The sequence below is a fragment of the Ochlerotatus camptorhynchus genome, unplaced genomic scaffold (genome assembly GCF_037179485.1).
Source record: "Ochlerotatus camptorhynchus isolate MF236.1 unplaced genomic scaffold, CSIRO-AGI_Acam_v1.1 ptg000246l, whole genome shotgun sequence".
NCBI lineage: Eukaryota > Metazoa > Arthropoda > Insecta > Diptera > Culicidae > Ochlerotatus > Ochlerotatus camptorhynchus.
The window spans coordinates 573310-600488 of NW_027040736.1; the positions used below are offsets into that span (position 1 = coordinate 573310).

The 27179-nt window shown below is 39.9% G+C and overlaps 1 protein-coding gene across 1 annotated transcript in view; it reads right to left on the reverse strand.

Annotated features, from left to right (window-relative positions):
- Positions 1-26166, reverse strand: part of Arl5 (ADP-ribosylation factor-like 5) — a 53948-nt gene extending 27782 nt beyond the window's left edge. Inside the window, exon 1 of the mRNA XM_065226201.1 lies at positions 25240-26166. Within this exon, the coding sequence (XP_065082273.1) occupies positions 25240-25285 (46 nt within the window). The 5' untranslated portion in view covers positions 25286-26166. The remainder of the gene's footprint in view (positions 1-25239) is intronic.
- Positions 26167-27179: the final 1013 nt, after the last annotated feature.

Here is a 27179-nt window from a genome sequence, read left to right on the forward strand (position 1 = left end):
TTACACGCGTTTTCCCTTGACCAAATTTTGACCGTATCACCCTTTAATCAATGTTCCATTTAAAGCCTATCGAAAGCCTATTTAGGTGTCGCATGACATGTTTTGGTGTAAAAATGCAGTTGTCCCCTACTACAGGTTCCCCCGGGGCAGTGTTGGAAAAATATCATAAAATCAAATCTCACCAATGCCGTAGACAAAAATCAACGAACAAACATCTGCGGTTGATTTGCAAGCTGTGATATCGCAGCTCGGAATATCAAGCTAACAGAACTCAACAACTGCAAATCTCACCAAACTGTGGTCAGATTGAGTGTAATAATTTTTGCTTCACACCGAATGCAACCGAAACTTCCATAACGGCTTGCAGCAGTCCCTTCGCGTCTGCCATCGGTGAAGAATAAAAAGAGATAGAAAACTATGCTTTCTCTTTCTAAGAAAACGATGTGCAACGGAATCATTTTTGTGTCGAGTCAATTCTCGGCTCGATTTTTGCATGCTGTGAATAGTCTCGCAATATCAAAGGAGCTTGTAAAATCAATATTAAGCATGATATATTGATCCAATATCACGCGTGATATTGAGAGCGTATGAGAGCGGAAATGATTTTGGCAACACTGCCCCGTGGTATCCTGGCGGTTCCAAGCGTGGCCAACGGAGTCAATGATACATGTAATGCCTATCGAAAGCCTATTTATGAAAACCATGAAGAAGGAGCAGTCGCAAGGCATGTTCTGGTGTAAAAATGCGACTGACCCCTGCTAGAGGTTCCACTGGGGGCATCCCGGAGGTGCCGAGAGCGGCTAATGTAGTCAATGATGCATTTAAAGTCTATCGAAACCATGAAAAAAGAGCTGTAGCACGGCATATCTTGAGTGATTAAAAGATCTGACCGCATTCAGGACCTTCATCAGAAACGATTCTAGAGAAATAGCCATATCTCGGTTGATTTTAGTTCTTGGAAATGGTTCTTCTTTTTTGTGTATTAACTAATATCGATTTTTAACCGGCATCCTATAGAAAATCACATAATAAATTTAGCAAGTGAGACAAGCCTTCCGGAAACCCGGAATATCTCCGGTATCCGGTGACCATGGTTATTTTCGTGGCAATGCCATAAAACAAAATTAGTTTTTCAGTGGAATATTTTTGGAAAAATTAAAATCGAACATATTTGACAAAGTTAAACGAACACTCCAAAGTTGACCAAAAAATTTCCTATCCTAGTTATTTTGAGTATCCCCTGTATATATGGGCCCAATATTAGGGACACATAGGCCGACATTAGGTACATTATGTATATCTATATTTTTTTGATATTATGTAGAATAATATACGCACTTTCAAATGTCGTCAAAATGTATATTTTTATGACTGCCCCAACCTGAGATATTAACTTTTGATAAGGGCGTATATTCATAAGAAAAACGTCAATAACTCTTGATGGATAAACATGCAGAAGTTCTAAAAGTTATCTAAAAACAACTTTGCTGATAAATATGAAATAAAAAAAATACAGCAAATAACTGTTTTTTTAGAAACACCCTAAGTCAATTGAAGAAAATTGCTCTAAATCTGTCAATTCAAGAGATACAAAAAGTTTTTTTTTATAAAGTTGCTTGAAAGTAGCTGAGCTACAACTTTGCCGAAGAATGTATGTTTTGTGATAATAAGAACCACCCTAGTATTTATTAATTTACACCAAATTCAGGACCTAACGTGTAACAAGTGCATTTTCCATTTATTTAGTTAGTTATTTATTTGTACAGAATTCATATTTATACAATTTACTTATTTAATCAAATTGCATGAAGTTGCGATTTTACAATTAAATTCATATATTTGTTCCCCGCCAAGGAATGTCCACTCATGTAGAACTACACTTGTCATACAAATATCAATGAGTTCCCAATATGTTCAGCTAATTCATTTCATGTGACCCGAATACGCTATCTGTCGTTAAAGTCCGAGGTTCGAATCCGAACCGTTCTCTCTTATAAAAGAGTAACCGAAAATAGATTGGAGCAAGATAGTTAAACTGAAATTGCATGACAAGAAAAGAGATGTAGCAATGAATGTTCTTCAGAAAAAGATGATGAAAATTATCGTTTGAAAGGTCATTGAATTACTTCGGTAATTTGACGTACATCCGGCCACGATGACCGTTGGAATCACACCTATCTGAGGGTATCTGGAACTTCTACTCGTTGACTTTGACTTGAACCGTGGAAGAGGCGGGAGTGCGAGTAATTAGTACTTAAGTGTACTTAGTGTCGCGGTGTGTTTTTCGTGCCTGTAGAGTACAAACGAAAGTTCATAAGTTACGTGCGGTCAACTTTTTGGTGTGTGCAAAGTGTGTAGAAAGCCGTTCGACGGCTTTTTGTGCAGGATCGGTTTTTGCGTTGAAGTTTGCACCGCATACATGGCTTTGTTCGGCACACCGCACCCATGAGATTTGATTGCGATCTCTAGACCCCACGCTTCAGTGTCAAGGTTCCCGGTTTGGGGAAGAATCCGGAAGGGAGACACCGTGACCCTGTTCTCCGACAGAGCGTTGACCAAATCTGCCAATATCCACCACGCGAACTGTTGAAGCACCGCTGGGCACAACTTCGAACATACAATAACAACCCTGCCGTCGAAAATAGAGTGTATTGACAGTAGTATAAATGTCAGAGTGCGATGACTTGCACGGAATAATGCAGAAACCAAATCAATAGGAAGGTGTATTGTGCTCACTTCAATTTACAAGTATATACTGAAATTTATTGAATTTTTATAATTAAAGTGGTGGCAGGAGAATTATTATCAGGAAGAAGTAAATCGATTCAATATGTAAGGATAAAGTGAATTGATTGAAATTGAAATCAAAACATTGTTTTAACGCCTATAATTTATTATTAGCTACGTGAAACCAAGTAAGGTCGGGAGGTTAAGTGCTGGTGTAGTAGTTGGTAATACCGTGGACTACTCATGTGAGTAATCTGATAATGTATATATATATAATGATAACATTTAACTGATGCAAGGCTAAATAAATTTCAGTTTTGAGCTGTTAGTACCACAAGCTACAAAAAACTTAGTTCACCAAAATCTACCCGAACACGAACCCACATGCTGTATTCATCGACGACGACCCCCTCGTCGATATTTGTGCCACCGACAATCGGCGCTAGTTCAGTACCAACTCGAAGGTCGATTGGGAATTTCTGCACCACACAAGTCCGGGGTGCAATGCGCAACGCCACCAATGCTGACCAGGATAGGTTAGCAATCGCTAGAACTAGTGTAGGCAACCGCTATAGGGAGAGCTATCAAGCAAAACAATAAATGGGAAAATCACCCCAGCAGGCCTGGGTTCAATCCCAGTCGGCGCCGCCGGGATGTTCTGAGGCATAACATCTCTGATCACGCCTTCCTTCGGATGGGAAGTAAAGCCGTTGGTCCCCGGTTCATGAGTTGATGGGTCGATAGGTAGGGTCCAGGTGTTGGAGCTGCCTTCCTGACACGTCGGTAGCATTGGTGCTCAGCACGGAAAACAAGATCGACGGAAAAAATAAACCAAGGGAAAAAAAAGGGAAAGGAACAAGTAGGGGAATTTACGTATTCTCGGCAACCTAAGCAGCGACCTTCTTTCTATAGCCTTTTTCTCTAAGGAACGCACACATATGCAGTATTGGTTTGTTTACAATCTTTTGCTGCCAGCTGCTCTAACTGTGCTGAAACGCTTTTACAAAGCTCCAATCTTCTCTAGTGAGAGCGAGTATTGTCGGCAACCAGTTTTTCTTCGGCAACCGTTCCATTTGAACTGCATGTAAATCTGCTGTTCTATTATCGGCAACTCGAAATCAGCTACAATTTGTAGTGCGTGTGTTTCATTTCAAGAAAACCCTGCTAGATTGCTTTTTCTCAGTGGTAAAAATATAGTCAAATTGAAGCTGAAAGCATAAAGAATCGTTTGCATGCATTCAGCGACGTGTTTTCGTAAGAAAATCCAGTGAAAATAGTGTTTCAATTTGGGTTGCCGAAAATAGTCTGTCATGCCGAAGCCGTCATTTCCCCTACTATGAATAAACCTAGGTTAGAAACACTAATAAATTAGAGAATGATATCCGTTATTTGGCCCTGAAATAAATGTTGTTCCGTGAAATTAAAGCTTTCCCCGTAATTGTTAATTTTGGTTGTCTAGATTGTTCACATTTGCCGTCGTTCTAGTTTTGCGTTTTTTTTGTAATTTTTGTTGTGTAGCTGAATTTACTCCAGGTTGGATGACAGCCTGGGAAAACAGTCTCCGCACTCACGGGTCAGGATCGATAGAGGAAATTTGAAAGGGAAGTTCCTCCGGTGATGATAAATGTGAGTGGGGTTGTTGTGTTTCGGTAGAACAACGGTAAGCACCAACTTTCGCTTAAGACCATTTGAAGCGGCCTCTATCTGAGAGGATCTCAATCCCTCCTGGTCTTTCAGTCTACTGGATTGCCCTAACCTAACTTTCGGTCTCTTTTATACATAAACCCACCCTGAGGTTGGGATCCCCGGCTGGGTGAGGGATAGAGGATGACACACACACACACAAACCCACCCTGAGGTTGGGTTTCTTGCCGGGCGAACTAAACCTAGACGAGTGGTCCTCTTCGGAGGTGGCGCTTAAGCCACTCGTTATCGAGACAGGAAGCGCATTCAGTGGTCAAAATCTCACAGGTGCGTTACAAACGGTATGGAACAACTTTGTAGAAGACACTTTTTTTTCTAATATTTCAATTTCAGGCTCTAAATGCATCTTTCTTACTACATTCCCATGCTTGACCACTGAGCATTGCGGCAGGGAATCGTACTTATTTTGGACTTTGAAGGACACTCCGATCAAATAAAGTTCATTTACGGTGGTGTTCAGATAGAATGTGGAACGTGGAGGAGGCGGATGAACCGCGAATTGCACCAGCTGCTAGGAGAACGTCCCATCATCGACACCAAACAAAAGGGCGACTACGAGGAGCTGGGCATATCGTAAAAATGTCGGACGATTTTAAAGGTTCTCGAAAACGCCCTGCTGGAACAAGGCGAATAGGCACGCGGCGGGCAAGGTGGACCTACCAGGTGGAAGGCGACCTGAAAAGTCTTCGCAGACAGCGTTACTGCCTACTTTCTCACCCAAACTCAAGCTTCTGTTTCGCAACAGCTATTAATAGCTTTATATCAGCTTATTGAGCTAAAAAAAAAGTACTCACTCTTGTTTAAATAACCCAGCAATATCCAACAAATCCTTTCAAAAACGGTAATTTATTGACCCAGCAGAAAAAAAAACACCAACTGTTAAATGAATTTATTCCACCTCCAAGCGCCTGTGACACACTGACAGCACACCCCCATACGATTGCCACGCATCGCCGAATGAGGGGGGGGCTGAGGAATCGAGAAGAGCGATAATCCAAGTCCAGTCCAATCCAATCAGCTGCTCAAATTTATTCGATCCAACACGCCGCCGCCGCCACTTCAGCTGGAACTGGTTTCATTTAAACATACAAAGCACGATTCGTTCCCACAGCTCGACCGACATCTACTACTACAAAACGGGCGAGTGTGTAATGTTGATCGTGTCTGCTAGCGAAATCGAAAAGTATCAAACATACTCCGCTGCGATACGATTGCTAATTTTTTTTTTTTCACGCGAATTGCGAGCGAGCGTGGACAGAAAACGGAATGCTCAATAAAAATGCACACCCAACAAACCCAAACAGATATTGGAAGCACTGTTAACCTATACCTATATACTTGGCTAGAATTTTGGAATATGAACTGTCAACGCGATTGTCGCCTTCGGTGTGAGTATGAATTGAAATTGTCAGCCAGTCAAGTGAAGGAGTAGGCAAAGTGGATTAGATTACTCTCACAGATGAAGCTATAGGTTATGGCGATTGGACGTAGCATTTACCTTTAACCTATAGGTTGGCACTTGGAACGCATCGCGGTGTTCAGAGCGCAAAAGGAGGGAGGATTCAAGTAAGAATTAATAGGCAGAAATAATAGGCAATACGTATTTTTACAATGAAAAAGTCCAAAATTTCCATTCTTGTTTATCTGCTGGTTGTAAACGTGCTAAGCGTTTATCTCTTAAAATAAGGTTCATGGTCATCATCGCTGTGCTGCTCTGAGAGGATAAAGATGATAAGGCTGTTTGAATTGCCTTGCAATCTAACTATAGGTAGGTGGTGGGTATCATCAGTCACATCACTTTTATTGTCCACTTTGTTGAAGTTGTTTTGGTTTGATTTATTTACATTCTCATTGGAATTCCTCTACTGTGGAACGTGAGGTGGAAGAACACGTGTGGATCTGTGTGATGTGCCTTCAAGGCACGGAAATGGTAAACGGTAACTCCATGAGCGGATGATTTTATTATTAATTATGACTCTCCCAGCGTTGCCAGATTGTTTTAAAGCTTATCGGTATCAAAGGTATTAAAAAATCGGTATTTGCTATTTTTTTTTAATTTTATATTTTTTCCGTTTTTGAAAGCGAAAATTTTAACGATGGTGACGACTGGGATTTGATAGGAATTACTTTGTTTGACGGCTTTCTCAGTCTTAAAACACTTTTTATTTTTTTTAATTTAATTTAAAAAAATTTTCGTTGTCCTCAAGTAGTGATCAGAATTGTGACCAAGTAGTGTTTTTTTTTCAATTAAATATCATTAAATGAAACCAAAATATGGAAAATCAGCCACAACAACGACTAAACTATTGACAATAATGACAAACAATATTTTCACATGAAAAAAGCCACAACCTATGGCCGAAATGTCGGGCAGATTACATCGTAGTCGTTGCAGTGTTTTAAAACTGAGAAAGCCGTTAATCAAAGCAAAATTTTAGCTTTTGAACTATGATCGGAAAATTCCGGAAGAAAACTCCGGGGAATGTTTGAATTAGCTTCTGAATCGAATAGAAAAAAAAAACATCCAGAGAAAGACGAAAGAAGCTCTCCTGGATGAAGTTCAAGAAAAGCTGGAAAAACCTCCGGGAAACTTCTAAGACACGAATTGAGAAACTTGTGGTGAAAATTTAAATAAACTGTCGGAAAAAAAATCGGATGTCACATCCAAAGGAAGCCAGAAATGTTTCGGAAACCGGAAGTAAATTTCCAGAAGTAGCCATTTCCAGGGAAAGCCAGAAGAAACTCGGAAAAACTTTCCAATAGAAGTCGAACAAAAAAACCCAAATTCATTCTATCATCTCAGTTCTTAGTGTTTTTCAAAAACTGCGGAGCTCTAGGATTAGTTTCATGGATTGTCCACTTTTACGGGTGTTCCGGATCTTCCGGAGGACGGTCCCATGGACATCCAGGTTCATGTTTATGTCACAACCCCAAATTGCTTCTATCATCACAGTTCCTAATGTTAAAAAAAAAATGCGGAGCTCTAGGATCAGGATCGTGGATTTACTACTTTTACAGATGTTCCGGATCTTCCGCTGGACGGTCCGATGGCCATCTGGGTCCATGTCCCAAATTCATTCTTATATCACAGATATTAATGTTAAAAAAAACGCGGAGCTCTAGGATCAGTTTCATGGATTGTCCACTTTTACGGGTGTTCCGGATCTTCCTGAGGACGGTCTCATGGCCATCCAGGTACATGTTTATGCCACGCTCCCAAATATTTTTTTATATCACAGTTCCTAATGTTTAAAAAAAAACCGCAGAGCTATAGGATCAGGTTCATGGAATGACAACTTTTACGGATGTTCCGGATTTTTTTAGGACCGTTCCGTTGTCTCCAGGATGCATATATAGGAAGCATGACTGTTTTCTGTGAACATTTGTGCCCATTAATCTAAATTACAGATCTTGCGCCATTATGGGGCGACCCCGGCGTAGTGGTTAGCATCCATACCTCTCACGCCAAAGTCACGAGTTCAAATCTCACCTCCGGACAAGTCACGAATGACCCAAGAGCGTTAAAGTGACTATAATAATAAAAAAAAAAAAAAAAAAAAAAAAAAAAAGATCTTGCGCCACTTGCAAAACCCTACAAACACACTTTAAAAAAAAACGTGTAACAACTCTTTTCGCTTTTTAAAAAAGTAGACGACTCTATTTTCATTTTTTTTTTTGACATCAAAATCATCTACAAACCCTAGGAATTCTAAAGGTACCACAATTTTCTGAAATTCATTAAGAAATGGCGTTATGCCATTGCAAACTTGCCGTTACACGTTTTTTGGAAGCTTCATATTCGGAGTGTTAAAAGTTCTCTGGAATTTCTGCTCCTTGCTAAAAGTTCTCACTTTTTTTTTAATTTATGGAACTTCGTTCATATTCTCTAATCAATGGCTCTAATCAACTAAATTTTCGCATTTTTTAAAGTTCTTGAAGTCACATTTTCCGGATGTTCATATAATTTTTATCACGTCCCAAAAATTCTCTTGGAGCTTTGCTTAGATATCCGGAACTTCGTTAAGGTTTCTACAATTGCCCTGAAATTATTTGAACTGCCCTTTGATTATCTGATCTGTTTTTATTGTTCTCGAAGCTTCCTTAAAGCTCTCAATTCTATTGAATATAAATTTCCCTAAAATTCTCTGGACTTCTGTGAAGTTCCTGAAATATTTCTGAAGTTTTCATAAATTCTCTGATGGTCTCTGTACTTCCCTGAAATTCTCGGAACATCTTAAGGGTTCTCAATTTGTCTTATTTTACGATTTAGATCTTTAAACTGTCCCAAAAGTCAGAACTCAAGTCATGGGAACTGCTCTTAACATCTGAAATTCTCTAGATCTAGCTTTTCTGATGTGCTTAGAACTTGTTAAAAATGTGCAATACCCTTCAAGTTTTCTATATTTATCAAGTTCGCTTAACACCTATGATATGCTCTGAAATTCTAGGAACTTCATAAAAGATCCTGAAAATTTTTTGATGTTAGAAGAATCGACTTGAGGATCTTAAAGCTTCCAGTAAGTTCCCCATATTTACAGCGTGTTAACTTCCCTTATGTTCCAGCAGTTTGTTTATGGAGCTTCACCGAAATTCTCAGCATTTCCTTTCATTCCTAAGAACTTCTCCAAAGTTCCTGCAATTGTTGTGAAGTTAATGGGACTGCAATGAACAGCTATAATCTTTCATAAAGTTAATTACGAACTTGAAATAAATCATTTATTTGTTTCCGTCAAATTTCTAGAAGGAGACGAAAGAAATTTCTGGTAGAATTGATTGAACTTCCTGGAGAAGACGAAAGAAACTTCCTGGAGACGCTGGAAGAAACTTCCTAAGGTAGATTGGAAGAAACATCTGAAGAAAGTCGGAAGCCACAGCGCTTACGGAACAGTCGAAAGAAGCAAGGACATAATTCCGGAAGAAAAAGATTCCTGGGGGATGTTCTAATGATCCAGAAAATTTTCCTGATATTCAAAAAACATCCTTGAAGGCTCCGAAATTTCCCTGAAGTTTTCGGCACATTCCTGAAATGCACATGTGCAACCTGTACACGACACAGGTGTAAACAATTTAAAAAATGCGTTTAGATTTTTATAGATTTTATGGTCACATTATAGCTTTACTCCAGACCACAAAAAGGGTTAAATTCAGTTGGGATGGTCTGCCTAATCAGTAATGCATTGATTTCTGAGCATGTCGATATCACTACCATGACAAAACTCGTTAAATAGTGCACCTAAAAGCGAGCAAGTTTGTGAATGGCCAAATGCCTGATGTGAGCCAAGCAGACCTTCTATCGCCTCTTGAAACATACCACACATTTTCCACAATACATGGCGGTTTGCACCACTGGTTGTAATTCAAGCTTTCAACAGTCACGCGTCAAACGGGAGCAACACGGAAACAGCAGTCTGGTACGCTTTGGACGTTATCATACTTGCAGACCGGTTTGAATGTGTGAGTTTAAATTAGAAGAACATTTGTGATGTATAGGTGCCGAAAGTGTGCATTCTCGCGTCACTTTTCATATAGACCCATGTAACATATCCACCATTTTGTGGAAATCGAAGTTGAAGTTTGACAGATTATTATTTTAACCGTTTAGAAACAATACATTTTGCAATGCCATTTTTAATGTAGTCAGTGAATAATAACGTTGAAAATTCATTAGAAACGGTAAAATTACAATTTTACTTTGAATTTCATGCTACAAGATAGAAAAAAACCACATAGGACGTTTTGACTAGTTAAGTTGTACATCGGACATGTTACATTGGACGATTTTTCTCAATGATATAATCAATGAGTGTTACATTGGACGTTTTGTCTACATGATACTAGATTCCCTTTCACAGATTTCAGAGTAGAGTACCTAACTTTAGGTTGGCCCCGCCTTTAGAAAATGAGCACCAATCATGTTAGGCAGTCCGAATGACCGAAGTAACAATCATATACCCATCATTTCAAACTGTACATTGGACAATTTTTGATCAATGATTATCTTAAATAAATGAAAGTAAATTTGGATGGATGTTTTTGTATCACATACAATGATAGAAGAGCAATAGTTTGTATCGTTTAACTCGATTTGTTTACATTTGTTACATTGGTCTATATGAAAAGTGATGCGAGCATTTCTCGCTATTGATCAGTTCACGAAGATTTGCCGCACTCTTCTCTCACCCGTAAGTTTGACAGTTTTGGGTGGTTTGTTTTGGCTCCCATTCGTTGCTATCTCTTTTACTCAGAAGCAAAATGATAGGGAGCAAAAAGTGAGGTTAGGGACCGTGCACTGATCTATGCACTTGGATATCTGATTCCAGACAAAGAGAGTAATGGAGAAAGAGAGCGCAAAAGCCGGCTCCCACTCTCTTGTCAGTTGTGAATCTCTCAATTACCGATAGTTGCGCCGGTGCGCCTGTCAAAACAGATGAGCTTCCCCTGGTTCATTCTGATAGTGTTGTTCTGATGAATAAAGAGTTGATTAATTCAAGTTCGCTACCCAGGGGACTATGAATTTTGCTTTAGATAAAAAAAAAATGTTTTCGGAAGTGTTTGACGGATATTCTTTATTACACTTCAGTCGAAAGAGTTAGCCTTTTGATAAAAACGAGAATTCAAGCTGAACATTACATTAGGTCCTAAGTAACATTGACAGATTCTCTCCGTCGACTTTCTCTTTGTATCTCCACGGCCATGTAAATACATTTCCAAGTATTTTCAGCACACAGATCGATAAAAGAAGCTTTTATCTAGCATCTACAACGACAAACACAACAAGAAATGGTTATGTGCTCAAGTTATTAACGAAATAGAAAGTCGACGAAGAGAATCGATCAACATTACTTAGAACCTAATGCAATGTTCAGCTGGAATTAGTTAAGTTTTGCAATTCCTCCTACTTCGGTTAGCGCGAAAAGGGCCATAGAAGTTTTGTTTACAAAAGATGATAGGTTCTTCAAATGTTACGTTAGGTAGTAATTTATATAGTGATGGAGAATAAGTCCCTCGAATTCAAGGAGCATTGAAAAATAAAACAAAAACTAGCATGTGGTGGTAAACTATAACGAACAAAGCTTGGTGCACATGTAAACAAATGAGGCACGCGACGCCTCTGCTCTAATCATCTTAGAAGGTTCTCTTAAGTGCTCTCACAATTTTCTTGAATTTATTGTAACATCAGCATTGAAGTTCTCTGATCTTCCCGATTTTTTTTTAAATTTTTAAAAGTTATCGACACTGCCATTAAAAAGCATAGAACTTCCCATAAAATGTTCTCACAATGTTCTAATGTTCATGTAACTTCCGTTACGTTTCCTAAATTTGCATGGACATTGCTGAAGTTTTCGGAAATTGCCTGAGTTTTTCTCGGAACTCCTTTCAGCAATTTCATTGAAATTAATTGATCCGTCCAGAAGTTCTCTGAGCTTCACTTTGGACTTGTAAAGTTTCCAAAATATTTATGATGCTTCCTGAACTTTTTAGAAATTTCCGGGTTTTCGAATTTTAACAGAAGTTAATGAAACTGTCTTTAATTTATCGAAACTTACACAAAAGTCTGGACTTTTCTAACTTCTTGTCTTTCAGAACTTCTTAAATGTGACCTCAGCTAGTGTGGATCCGCGGTAAAAATCTAATAGGATCCTTGAAACTCCGGGAAAGTTAAAAAAAATGGCGAAAGAAGATGAAAGAATCATACGAGCGAAGGCTGAAGAAGCTTCTAAGGTAAGGTGGATGAATAAAAACTTCCGGAAGTTAAATAATGCTAATAAAATATTTCTCGATTCCCTAGGAATTACCGGAAAGAGCCATCGACTATTTCTCGATTGATGGGTAGCCAAAAACGGTGAGGCAATGCAAACATAAGTCGAAAGAGTATCAAGCATAAGGCATCTTTAGAGATGATTGTTTAGAATTTTGAAAACTCAAAAAATATAAGGTATTCAAAAAGATACAAGTCTCTCACAAAAATTTTCTCCGAAATTCGAGCGCGGGCAGGCAATAATAATTTCGATTATTTAAAAAAAAAACGGTATGAATCGGTACAACGGTAAAAATCGGTATTCTGATGAACCTTTTATCCTTATATCGGTATCTAGTTTGAAAATCGGTATAAATACCGATAAATTGGTATATCTGGCAACGCTGCGAACTACACAGAAAAATAAAACTACTTAAATTTGGCTTTAGCCTTTCACTCGCACTCTTTATTGTTGTCCAAAAAGGAACGAGAGATTGGATTGTTTTCCTTCGATCTCGATCAGAGATTTTATGCCTCAGAAAATCCCGACGGCGCCGACTGAGATTGACCCCAGGCCCTTTGGAGTGAGAAGCAATCACGCTAACCACTACACAACCGGCGCCACTATATAGTTCTGTTTAGAATTCCATGACAATTTTGAGAAATGCATGGAAATTCTCAGGAATAGGTATTCGAAAGATACATTTACAAACGGTAAGTGAATTATGGAGATATATTCTCATGAGAATTATTGACATAATTGTAGAGTGAATTCTAAGAGTTTGCTAAAGGTGATTGCTTAAGTGGTATGCAAAGAATTTCTAAGGGTGTTACGGGAAAACATGTCTAGGGAATATTATGAAAGGAACTCTGAAGGCATCTTGGGATGATTCTAAGGATATTTTTTGAGAAAATTCAAAAGATATCCTATGAAGAGATATCTTCTAGACATCTAGAAATAATCTGCATAGGTCGTTTTTCAGACATTGAAATTAAGACAGAGGAATTCAAGATTTAGGATTTTGTAAACAACTTTTAAAATTCGGAGACATCAAACAGTTGTTGAGATTTCATACTTGAAAAATAATTAAGATCCCAGTCTATTTTTTAAATGTATCAGTAAAGAAAAAAACTAAATTGCCACAAATATTTTAAAACATTATTTTAAATAACGAGAGAGAGAGAAGGATTAGTAATTTCCATTTAACTACCTTATTTCGAAGACACCATATCAAGAAGACTGGCAACTTTGCCAGAATCCAAGCGTCATATACAATAGCGCTGCGCTTGAGTGAAGGTGGAAGCAACGCATAGAAAAATGAGCAATTACACAAACCTTCCTTCTGAGGATGTAATCTTTGCTATCAAATTCGTTCGAAGCATTTACCTTTGAGCGGCAGATGACGCGATTATACCTGTCCCATTACGTTCGTATGAGAAAATGGAAGAGTTGCCAGTCTTCTTGATTTGTTGTCTTCGCTTATTTGCTACCCAGCAGTAAAGAGGATGGAAGCAGAGTTCACCAAGGACGACTACTGGACATGTAGACATTTTGGAATATTATTCTCTACGTCTCAAATTGACCATGGAGTATCCAATTAAATTCCAGGAGTTTCTGTCTAGGGCCAAGGTAGCAGAGGAGTGCGAATCGGATAGGAAACGCAAGCTACACGATACGAAGCTAAACAGACTACGACACGAGTCTCAAAGGAGACGGACGACACACCGAACGGGTGAGTAGATCCCATCCACCATCACCCCGACGCCGAGGATTCACTCCATTGCATACGACGACCGCATTCACGAAAGAACAATTGACACACCTCAACAAGGGGCTAGGATACGCGATTGCAACCAAGCCAGACGTGGAGCAGATCATCATTGACGTAGAGACAGCGATTACCAAGACACTTGCAACATCATCACAGAATACGGTCAGGACTATCACATCGAGCATAATCAAGGACGGAACTGGAACAAAGTCGCGCCAACGAAAAGGAAATTCGGATTGCAAAGGAGCTGAAAAGTAAAGCAGTATACTATGTGAAAGCAGACAAGGGCAACGCGGTCGTTATCATGGACAAGGACGATTGCGACAATCAGATGACAACGAAGATTAACAACGGACCTATAGACAGCTTCGAGTAGACCCCTTACAGAACATAGTGAAACGCGTGGAGAAAGCACTGAAGGAGTGCAAATCAATATTAGTAGATGGAGCAGGTCGTTTACGGGAATCCAATCTCATTCAACCCAGGATCAAAGGTCTCCCCAAAGTCCACAAAACGGGAAATGAAATGCGAGAGATCGTGTCTGCAGTTGATTCCCCCACCCACAAACTAGCGGAGTCACAGAGTTCCAGAGTATTCCAATTCAGTTCCAGAGTAAAGCAGCTAGTAACACCCAGGAGTTCGCCCAGAAACTACAATCTTCAGGAGACATCAACGAGGACGAGATTATGGTATCTTTCGACGTCGCAGCTCTTTTTCCCAGTAGCGTAGCGGTGAAGGAAGCGATCAACCATTTGGAGGACTAGCTATTAACACACCGAGAGGATGCAGCATGGAGAAACAAGCTTAGAACGTACCTTAAGCTGACCCGCCTTTGTATGGAAGAGAACTACTTCTCTTTCCTAGGTAACTTCTACAAGCAGGCGAAAGGAGCCCCAATGGGAAACCCCCTATCCCCCTTTCTGTGTGAACTTTTCGTGGCCAACTTGAAGACAATCCATAAAATAACAAGGCATAACAAAATTATAACAACTGGAGTTCAAAAAAAATGTAACAGAACGTGTTATAAACATTGGCTGGTTAGTTGTTAAAATAACAAAAATCATAACAAAATTAGATATAATGTATCGCATTAGAAATATACATCAATAACAACCGTTGTTATAAATTAGATATAAAATTTGTCATATTTCTGGCAAAGTTTTGTCATTTCTTTTTCACTTTTTTTTAATCTAAGTCAAATAATTAATTGGAATTCATCAACTGAATGTCATTTTAATTAATTATGAGTCACTTTCTTGGCTTCTTTTTCCATAATATGCCAGAATTCGCTTCTTAATGTTTAGCGCTTCGTCAACCAAAGATTTTGCAGCAGCTGGCCGACCTGAGTGAAAAATTGGTTGTTTTAGTAATTCTGAATGAATGAATGAAAAATTAAGGTTACCTCGCACATATTTCACTTTTTCTGGCTCAAGTAGAACGCGTTTAATTGTGTTATGTGGCAGTTGAGCCCGATGCTTGGTTGCTGTCATTCGTGGTCTTCCACATGGATTGTTAGAGGATCTTCCATCAAATCATGAGATTCCTATGGTGATGGAATTTCATTCATCATCTGGTTCAGAAGCAGTAGGCAGCCAATCTATTTCGGATCGCGGTCGGTAGAGTTTTCCGATGACGAATCAGAAAAATCTGAAAATTTTATACCAGCAGAATTCTTCGAAGGATGCGATCAACGATGTTCCGGATCGGTTTTTCTTATCTTATTTATTCAAGGTAGACAAGACTGAGCACATCCTATTTTTTTTTAGGAACCTTCGAGTTACGATCAATCGGCAAAATTTCATGACAATATTCGTGTCAAAGACATAATGTTTATGGCACTGAATGTTTACATAAGGCACAAGCTTACCCAAGGAGGTTTGGAAGACTATGAAAATGTTGAATGTTTTCACCATAGGTAAAACTTTTCCCGAAAGTTTTACCACTTTTACTAATGCTTTCCCAGTTCCGAAAGGGTTTATTTTTGTGTGAATTGTCATTATGGGTATGTCGTCTTCTTGTGACAGCACACTAACATCCTATTTTATTTTAAGAGATGAAGCTGCTCCACAACTTGAACCTCTATGTCCTGCTGAAAACTGTGGATCAATTAAAAAGGACTTTTTTGTTACTTTTGCCATAGAGCAGAAGATCAGATAATTTTTTTTTAAATACTCCAAAGAGATAGCTGAATACGAGACACCGGTTATTACTGAAGAAATTCGCAATATAATCCGTTTATGGTTTAAACAATCTTTGACAATCATTCGAAAATCTTATCATTTATTACTATTTATACACAGATGCCTCTAATAATCGTCACTTAGCATCAGAAAATAGTGAATAAACTTATATTTTGGAATCATTAATACATATTTTATGTATTGATAGTGATTATAACTGACTTTTTTATAATTCTGATATGATGAGAAACTTCGCACAAACCACTTTTCACTAACATATCAAAATATATCATACGTTGATATAAATATTAACCATTGATATAATTCTGCTATAATTTTGTTATGCCCTTCTGATCGGGGTAGGTTTGTTGACGATGTTTTCAGCGTAGTTAAACGGGAAGCCCTTCCAAAAATTTTAGATGAGATCAACATAATTCACAAGGATATTAAATTCACTAACGAGGTAGAAAAAGACGGGAAACTCGCGTTCAGAAAATGGCCACCTTCCACCACACGATTCATCGGATGCAGACTCTTCCACTCAGCGATACAGGAAAGATTAAGGAATTACAGTACATCTTCGAAACAGCGAGACTCAACGGATACAAGGAGACCACAATCCAGGCAATCATTGATAAAAAAGCGAGAATTCTACAAAGGACATTATTTACAAGCCTCACCGCAGCACTTGAACCCTTGAAACGAGTGTCCGTTCCATTTGATCAAGATATTACTTGTAAGCTAAGACCACAGTTAAAACAATTCGGATTAGATTTAGTTTTCACCAGTAGACATAACCAGTTGAAATAATTGTTAGGATCCACCAAAGACCCAGGTAATGTTTTAGGTAAAGCAGGTTGTATATAAAATAAGCTGTAATCATTGTAACAAAGTATACGTAGGACAAAGCAACTAGATTTAAAGGACATATAGCGGAAGTTAATAAGGTCAAAAAGCAAGAGAAAAAAGGCCTAACATATGATTTCAAAACAAAGATTTCACAACACATCTTCACAGAGGACCACCAACTATCAACGGAGGACATCACGATTTTACGAATCGTATCTACACCATGGAAATTGGATGTTGCAAAGAGCCTCGAGATCAACAAACAACGGAATTCAACATTACTCAACAGGGATCAAGGAAACGGTCACAATTAGCTTTTCAAGTTACTACCTAGGACACATCAACGAGTAAGCAATGGAGTACCTGCTCCTACAGGAAATTAAAATTAAATTTACCTATCTTCTAAGTGAAAATGTACCTGCGTTAATATATATTCGGTAAAATGCGATGTTTTTCTTCAGTCGAGTATTAGTACAAGACACTGAAGAAGTCTGCACATTGTAGACGACATACTGTCAAGGATAAGCAAATAAGGTAGTGGAATTAAATGGAAATTCCTAATCCTTCTCTCTCTCTCTCTTTCTTAATCCGGATAATTTTAAAGTTTAATGATTGTCAATTAAAACCATAACCAAAACTGAAGATTAACATTTAATTAATTTTACTAAGTAACGGGTGTTCAATAAAAAATGAGAATGATCTTGTGAAAGCATCGCGACTTAGTTGCGTCGTACGGCTGACCAGGGCACCTTCTCCAATATTCAGTGACGTCTTTTTTTTTTTGAAGAATTAACATCATGTTTTAATAAAAAATACTGAATTCGTTGAAACAAAAATTTTACTACCTATATGACTGAAAAAATCTCATTTTTTATTGAACACCCGTTATATGATCTCAAAGAAATTTCAAAGCTTCGAAATCCAAGTCTATCGTGATTGGGCCCATCGCTAAAAATCTGCTATCAATTTTATCTAGATGAACGCGTCATTGGGACGATACTAATGCAATTGGTCGCTATTGAAAATTTAGTCGATTGCTGAATTTATTTATAGGCCCCAATTAGGGGCATTTAGGCAACCATTACATCCATTTCCCCTAATTGAATGAATTTAAAAAAAAGGAAGTCTCTAACATTCGATAAATTTAATTTTCGCTATCTTAAAAAATATCGTTGTGAGGGGGCAACCCCACCGAAGTGGTTAACATTCATAGCTCTCACGCCGAGTTCAAAGCCAAACCCAAGGGTGTTAAAGTGACTATGGTTAAAGTGACTAAAGTGACAGCCCATTCCGTAGATACACATGGGTTCAGATGAATATTCCCTGTCAAGGGGCCGCCATATTGGATTCCAAAATGGCGGCGAATGTCAATTTTCCACTTCTCCTCATAGAGACTATGCCGCTGAAACCCATGTGGTTTAGATAAATATTCCTTGTCCGGGGCCGCCATATTGGATTTTGGTCTGCCATCTTGGATTTCAAAATGGCGGCGGATGTAAATTTTCCAATTCTCCTCCTCGAGCCCATTCCGTAGATACCTATATTGCATGGGTTTAGATGAATATTCCCTGTCCGGGGGCCGCCATATTGGCTTTTGGTCCGCCATCTTGGATTCCAAAATGGCGATGGATGTCGGTTTTTAAACTTTGACTGTAATGCCAAGCTATTGATTTTCCATTTGTTTTTTTGTTACCTCAAAATCAGCTAAGGTGTTAAAATCAGCCGTGATTTTCTGTTTATGATTTTGCTGATCTCAAGATCAGCAGTGATTTTCGGCCTTTCCTGTTTTTTCCATCACTGGTTTGAACCAACTTGATACCCTTGGAAGTCTGCAGGTTTTCTTTAGCATATTCGGATTTTTTTTTTAGAATCATCTCATAATATCGTCATCCTCGGTGTCTCTCTGGTATTTCCTTATTCATTTTCTCCATACTACTGATGAAATTATTCTTTAGAACACTATTTGAATTCACTCTGCAATGCTCATCAAATTGTTAATATATTCTTGCTGTTATTCCTAGGAATTATCCGATGAATTGTCCTGAAAGTTCACTTGGAGTTCTGTTGAGGTGAATATTGTCCTGAAATTCCCATGGAATTATCTTAGGAATAATGTATTAGTTCTATTATGAATTCCCAAAAAAAAATCTTTGAAATGCTGCTCATTTGGAACTCTCCTTTGAATTACCTAAAAAAATATCACCGGAATATCCTTGACTCCTCGAAATCTCCTTGCAATTTCCTCAGATTTTTTTAAGAATATTCCTACTAAATCTATTGGAATGATTCTAAGCATTTCCATTGAATATATTTTTGAATTACCTTTGAATCTTGTTCCTTCCTTGGAATTCAAATTCTCACCAAAGAAATTACTTGCAGTTCTCCTAGCAAATTTCTTAGATTTCTCCTCAAAACTTTTCCGAACCCTCTTGGATTTTTTGAGCGTATTCATTTGTGTTTCTATAGAAAAAATACTCAGATTTAATTGTAATCCTCCAAACAGTAACGCTGGTAGATCACCTTTTCGTGGTGCGTTACTGGAGTATAAGATCTACCTCCGAAACCCAGTCCTGACAGCTTCAAACTATAGGAGCAGGATTTTCAGGAATCAAAGGAACACATTTTAGTCCTTGTTACTTTTTATGCCTTGTTAATAGTGACAAGACTCGGAGAAGTAGTTACAACATAGAGGTAACTCTAAGACTAGAAGGTCCAGAAGAAACGTGCTCAACTTTTTGGCTCAGCTCTGGTACTCTCTTCGGTCCACGAACTCCTCATGTTATCTGTCAAACTTGCGTAGCAAATCAAAACAAACATAGTGCAGTACTAGAATTTCAACTAGAATGGACTACGTTAATCGATTTGCTTGGGACCAATAGGCTAGTCAAGTAGTGAGCCAATTTGAACTCGTTAGTTTCCATCGGTTGGTTACAATGCCTGTTTAATTGTGAAGTTAATTTAAATCAAATTAAAAATTCTTGAAAGAAGGGATACTTTTAGTTGGTTTTGTATTAGGAAGTGCCATGTTCCCTGTTCATGTGTTTTTATGTGGTTGTGTAAATTTTTCCCTTTCCGAATTTTTCCAAAATTTGTTGAAGGTTGTGATGGTGCTGCCATGGTGATTGTATTTGGGTAGTTTGTTCCAGTTAAAAAGAATCCGTTTGTTTCCTGCCGGGATGACCTCGATCGCACGTGATCTATTTTGCGGTTTTAGTCAGAACATAATAAAAGCGATACTGCTTTCGAGAACGTAATTTCATTTGAATAGCTTGTTTAGCCAGGGCTTAAACAATCGTCACGTCGGTCACAGCTTGTTATGATAGCCTGAACAATGCGTAAAGAGCAAATCGAAACATTGAACTTCGCGTGCACGTGGAACTTAATGAAGGCTTAAGTGCTTGTTCGTAGTCTTTAGTTTTCAGTTTTGAAAGATCATCGGTTGCAGTGGCTTGCTAAGCAGACAAACGCGGTCCCAGGTCCTTTCATATTAAAGAGATCGCTTGTTTATCCTGTATTTTCCAAAACCTGTCGTCGTCGGTGTCAGGTTTGAATGGTAACAACAACTCGAGTAACATTATGATGTGATATGAGGGGCCCGGTGGCCTTAGAGCGACCCTTTTGGCTTACTGAGCAGAACATCATGAGTTTAATCTCAGGCCCATTCACATTCATGATTCGTCAAGAGTTTTATTTGTTAATATGACTACATGGTAATAACAGCAACTTGGTGATTAAAAAGGTGCTCGTCTGCCTAGTGTCAAACGTTTTTGCTTACTGAGCAGAAGACCGTGGGTTTAGTCCCAAGCTCCTTCGCGTTATATGATCGTTAGGACATCAATTCAGCTTATCATTTACCAAAACGAACCCTCTTAAAGGGTGTCCACGATGAAATTGCCACACACAAAATTGATTCGCAAAATTCGAGTTTTCATCCGATTGCCATCAAATTTTCAGGGATTGAGAAATAACTATTCATTTTACTATTTTACTCGTATTTTATTTACAGTCCATACGCAAATGCCCGCACCTTGGCCTTAACCCCGGCCATAAGATTCTGCACAACCTGTGAATCAACCTTTTTTTGCATGTAAACCCATACTTTCTTCAGTTCCTCGACTGTCTTCACTACCTTAGGTCGTTTAAGAAGGTGCTGCTTCATAATCGCCCAGTACTTCTCGATGGGGCGGAGCTCCGGAGTGTTGGGAGGGTTGAACATTTTCGGCACGAAATTGACCTTATTGTCCGCATACCACTTCAGCACGTCCTTGGAGTAGTGGCATGAGGCCAAATCCGGCCAGAAGATTGTTGGGACGCTGTGGGCCTTCAGGAGAGGAAGCAGCCGCTTCTGGAGGCACTCTTTTATGTACACCTGTCCGTTCATCGTGTCCTGGGTCACGAAAGGTGCACTCCGCTTCCCGCACGTGCAGATGGCTTGCCAAACCAGGAATTTCTTCGCAAATTTGGACATCTTCTGAGTGCGGACATGCTCCGGAACGCTGAACTTATCCTTGGCCGTGAAAAACAGGTTGCCGGGGATCTGTTTGAAGTCGGCCTTCACATATGTTTCGTCGTCCATGATGCAGCATTCAACTTTCGTCAGCATGTTGAGGTACAACTTCCTGGCACGGGTTTTGGCGGACTTGTTCTGCTTCTCGTCGCGATTAGGGGCCTTTTGTACCTTGAACGTTCGAAGCCCAGCCTTAGTTTTGGCATTCTGGACAAAACTTCGGCTTAGGTGCAGCTTCTTAGCCACATCCCTAACGGAGGCGTTCGGATTTCGGTTGAAGGCCCCAACTACGCGGTTGTGATTTTTGGTGTTGTACGGAATACTTTTTCCTTCACTTCTGGGCTTCCGATCGGTGGTCAACCGTTCCTCGAACCGCTTAATCACTCGCGACACCGTGGAATTCGCGATTCCCAACGTTTTAGCGATGGAACGATGCGAGATGATGTTCTCGTGATGAATGCGCAAGATTTTATCACGCACGAGCTGTTCTTTCGACTCCATTTCCGCGAGTTTTGATCACAGGACTTTAAAACTTGCAGGATGTAAATAATGCACTATGAACTAAATCCAACCAAATTTTCATTAAATTCTACCCAACGGTTAAACAGTTAGAGCAATTTCATAGTGTGGCAATTTCATCGTGGACACCCTTTAACCAACATCTCGTGGAAGTGCAGAGGATTTCTCGGTTTCCATCAAAGCGAGTGTCGCGTCAGCACATTCCTACCCCTTCCTTTCTTGACCTGTGTTCGGGCGGGGCCGGCGCTGGTATTGTCTAGTTTGAGATCACCAGTTTTTACGCATTGAGGATGATTGCTAGTCCCAAGTATCGTCTCTTGGTTCTCTGTGTAATTACAGCTGGTTCGGCAATAACAGAGTAGCAACCGTGGGCGGTCAATCATGCTCAGATTTAATTGCAATCCTCCGTAACAAACCCTTTATGAATTCTCCGAAAACTCCCATGGAAATATGCTCCGAATTCCTTTTCTCCCATAATCGTCTAGAAAGTATCTTCAAAATGTCCTTAGAATTGTCATTCGAGTTATCCTCAGAATTATTATGGTATGATCCTCATTCTCGCCCAAATTTTCTCATAATACCTAGAGAATTCACATCAAAACTGTTATGAATTTTCATTAAAATCTAATTCACTTGAATTCTATTCAGGGTCGCCTTAGAATTCTACTCAGATCTACCTTGGTGTTTCCCTTAGGATTTACATGGAATCAATAGTTCCGCTGAACTACCTCGAAAACAGAACTGTATTGGAATGAGTTCCATATAAAATCTTATTAAATTCCATGAGCCTTGAAAATTTTGACGAGACTAAAGGGTGTCCCACATCAAATTGCATCACGGAAAACAATGCTGTAGAAAATATCACATTGGGTATTTCCTCTTGAAAATTTGGGTAGAAGTAGTTTAGAGTGTATTGTTTACACTGTATTTTTATCGCTGTCAGTTTTTCGAAAGTTGAAAAAAATTGCGTCACCCGAAAAGCAACGTCGCGAATTGATTTTGCGAAAGCACCTGGAAAATCCTCAACTCTCTCATCGGGACATCGGAAAAGAACTCGGAATCGTGCAGTTAAAGGTGAGTCGTGTGATAAAACGTTACTACGAAACTCTCAGCATCTAACGGAAGGAAAAATGCGGTCAGAATGGATGTTCTACTAGCGATCAAAGCGTTTAAGCGGAATCACAATGCTTCGGTCAGGGATGTGGCCAAAAAGTTGAATATGTCCAAGTCTTTCGTTCCCATGCTGATGCTGACGAAGCCTCATTGTCTCATCATGGATGATGAGACTTACGTCAAGGCGGACTTCCGATAGCTTCCGGGGCTACTGTTCTTCACCGCCCAGCACAAGTTTAATGTTCCGGAGGAAGTAAGGAAGCAGAAACTTTCAAAGTTTGCCAAGAAATACATGATTTGGCAAGCGATCTGCTCATGTGGCAAACGGAGTTCGCCACTACGTGACTACCGGGACTGTAAACGGGGAGATCTACAGTGTCTACAGAAACGTCTGCTTCCTCTGTTGAAGCAACACGAGGGCCCTACGATCTTCTGGCCGGATCTAGCTTCGTGCCACTATGCAAATGTTGTTTTGGAGTGGTACGAAGCCAACGGGGTCTCTTTCATACCCAAGGACATGAACCCGCCCAACGCACCGGAACTAAGGCCCATCGAAAAATACTGGGCTATTATGAAGCAGGCACTACGGAAGTATCCCAAGGAGGTCAAATCTGAGGAAGACATGAAGAAAAAGTAGGTTTCCGTACAGAAGAAGCTGCAGCCAGATGTTGTACAGAACCTAATGAATGGAGTTAAGCGTAAGGTGCGAGCGTACAGTTATGGTATTGAAGTTGAATGAAATAAATATGCCAAAAGCTTACTAACGGGTTAAATTTTATTGTCTGAAAGTTTGAAATTGATCAGTCACCTAGGTAATTTTCTACAGCGTTTTTTCCGTGATGCAATTTGATGTGGGACACCCTTTAAGAGAATATTCTAGGCTAAAAAGTTTCTAGACAGAAGTTGGTCTGAATTGTCTTGGAGTTCTTCTTTAAATTCTGCAGACAATTCTCATGGAATTCTTCTTAAAATTATCTAGAAATACTTCCCGAGCAGCCCTTGCAATTATCCTCGCAATTTCCTTAAAACACTTCGCACAATTCCTTTGAAATTTTTCACAGAGCCACCTAAAAAAACACTCTGATCTCACAATTGACTTGGAGTTCTAGTCATAACCCTCTTTGAGTTCGTAGGTCATCCCAAAACTCCCTACGACTTTTTGTCTGAAGTACCTTGGTATTATATTTCTCTAGAATCCACTTGAAAATGAACTCGTCATATGCTTTGATGATGCATCGTCTTGGTTTCTTCTGCGTAACAACTTTTATTTATTTTTGAACATTATTCTTCATCCATCCATGGTCACACTTGTATAGTTTTTGGATTTGCTCATAATGTACAATACAAAAAAATAATACAAACGTTCATAGTTTATCATTCAAGTGAATCCGCGACATCAGAGTGAGATCCACCCACAATATTAGAGGAATTCAAGAGCACTTCCAGATCAACAGGCTCTACCAGATTCTGGAGTACGTTCATTAAAAATGTTGACCGCTCGAGATGGTAAATATATTACACCATGGCTATTGTGAGAAGAGATAACAGCGTAAGCAACAATATTAAGCCGATAATAGCTTATTCAGTTGCATGCCCTTGATGAGTTGACGGATAAAACAGACTTCACAAAAACAGACTCAAAAACAGTTTAAACTGATCCAAATCGGCAGCTCCGTTCAAGCAACGGTCCCACTGTATGTGGTAGTAAATGCACTCTCGTCGTGGCAGCAACGCAAGGCCATACTCAACCCCGAGCGAAACATATGAACACACAGAATATGCGGGCAATAAACTTGCATTTCCCTCTTAGACAGTCGCGCATCATATTTCACTCTCACTCGCGTGTACTCAACACTCGACACGTACAAAAATATTTCCTTCTGGTGGTTGAATGGTAGCTGCCCCTGCCCATATCCAATTGACAACGACAGAAGAGTAATTAAACCTCCCGGAGAAGTAGCACAACTGATGAGGAAACGCTCATAAATTAATCATCACCATCTCAAACCATTGACGATTGCGATTACTTAACGAATCGTGCGTGCGTCAGCTGACAATCTGGTGTCCTCTGATATGTGCTCAAGGCCCTCCGACGACGCGATTCGCGGGGGAAGTGAAGGGGGTACCTACCTTCGTTTCCAAATAGACTCCATATTTTCGCAAACAGCAGTCCCATTTTGAGTGAGGAGAACTGCTCAATCGGCAATCGGCGGTTCCGGATGTGGGTTTAACCTTGATGGATCCTTCCCGTCACTTTTCCTGCTGCGTATCAACAACGATCCCCGACTAGCCTACGGAATTCCATAACCCTTCTCGATTCACCTCGAGTTCGCTCACTCCGTCGTCGTCCTACGCACCCAAAACACAAATTCCGATCCGATTTTCTTCTTTCACAGACACTCAACTATTGCGAAATTTTCCTTTTGCCTAATAATTGTTATGTTGTTTACCCCGCGCGAGACTTCAGCCTCTTCTTTGTGTGTGCGAGACCTCCGAGAGTGCCTTGCTGGTGCTGGTTACGGATTTCTTACGTCTTCTGCTGCAGCTGCTGCTGTTTGCTTACTTTCTTCCAATACAAAAAGCTACCACAAGTCTTTACACAACCACATTTTTTTTTTCTTTACTCCGTTTTCTTTTCCGCCGCACAGGTAGCAGCGAATAATTTCTGTTTTCTCTACCTGCTACCTTCGGTGTCCTCTGCACGATGCAATAATCTCACAAATCAATGGGATCTTACTACCGAGATAAGATGGGACGAGAAGCCAGAAGCAGCAGCAGTAGGGCCTTCACAGGTCACCAATCCTGAGACGCGCGTAATCACGGCGTAGAAAAAGTGATAGGACTCCGCGACCGAAACCGAAGAGCAGCGCAGCCAGCGAGCAAACACGTAGGATTTTCCGTTCGAAACCACGACAATTTCAATGCTGGCCACTTTTGCGGACCAGTTTGCGAAAGATTGTGTTGAAATACAGTGTAAAACTATTGCACTAATTCACTGCAATATTTTACCTGGGCGATTCTTCAATGCTGCTACTGCTGCTTTCCACTTCCACTCGCTGCTGGCTGCTCGCTGCTGCTGGGTACAACTTTTTCGAATGGCATTTTTGACAGTTCTCTCTCGATTTTGCGTTTTTTTTGTGTGTGTTTTGTCAGCTGTGAGAGGGAAAGAGTGTCGCTTACAATGCCCGAAAGCTCTCCCGAAGTGAGGGATAGGAATAGTTGCAGTTTCTCAGGAGCATTTGAAAAGGTGAGAATGAATCATTATTAATTTGAGGGCTACCCCAAGAGAAGAGATGACAATACGGGGGCGAAAAAAAACCACTTTTCTGTCAAACGTGAACCAGCTGCTGATTGGCCAATTTCATGTGCGTAAGATAGAGATAGAGATAGATAAAGATAGAGATAGAGATAGAAATAAAAGAGGAAGAAGCCAATTGTCACCTCTTCCTCTTAGGGGCTACCAATTCACGTTAGAGCAACCGTAACGGTACGCTGCTAAACTCATTTTAGCAGCCTTCATCATAGCGCAGCTACCGTATCGGGGGTTGCCATACGAGTAACTAAAATAGCAGTCGGTTTCTCGGTGAGAAGCGCGTTACCAAATTTAGCAGCACGATAGCAGCGCGATAGCAGCGCGATAGCAGCGCGATAGCAGCGCGATAGCAGCGCGATAACAGCGCGATAGCAGCGCGATAGCAGCGCGATAGCAGCGCGATAGCAGTGCGATAGCAGTGCGATAGCAGCGCGATAGCCACGCGGGAGAAAGGTTGCTATTCGTAGAAATGTCAAAATCCTCACTACCGGTACGGACAAAGGCGAGTAAATTGATAACCGCGATTGCACCGACCGGTGTGGAGAAGAGTGACTAAACTAAAATGAGAGCGCTGCGCGCTGTTAAAATAGTCGCGCAAATGACAACGACCGTTACGGTTGCTCTTATATTCCACATAAAGTTGACCGATGTTTCGAAACAAATCTAGCGTCACTTTTCAAATATACCAATGTAACATATCCACCATTTTGAGAAAATCGAAGTTGAAGTACGACCTTGGTTTGAAGTCATGTAATAT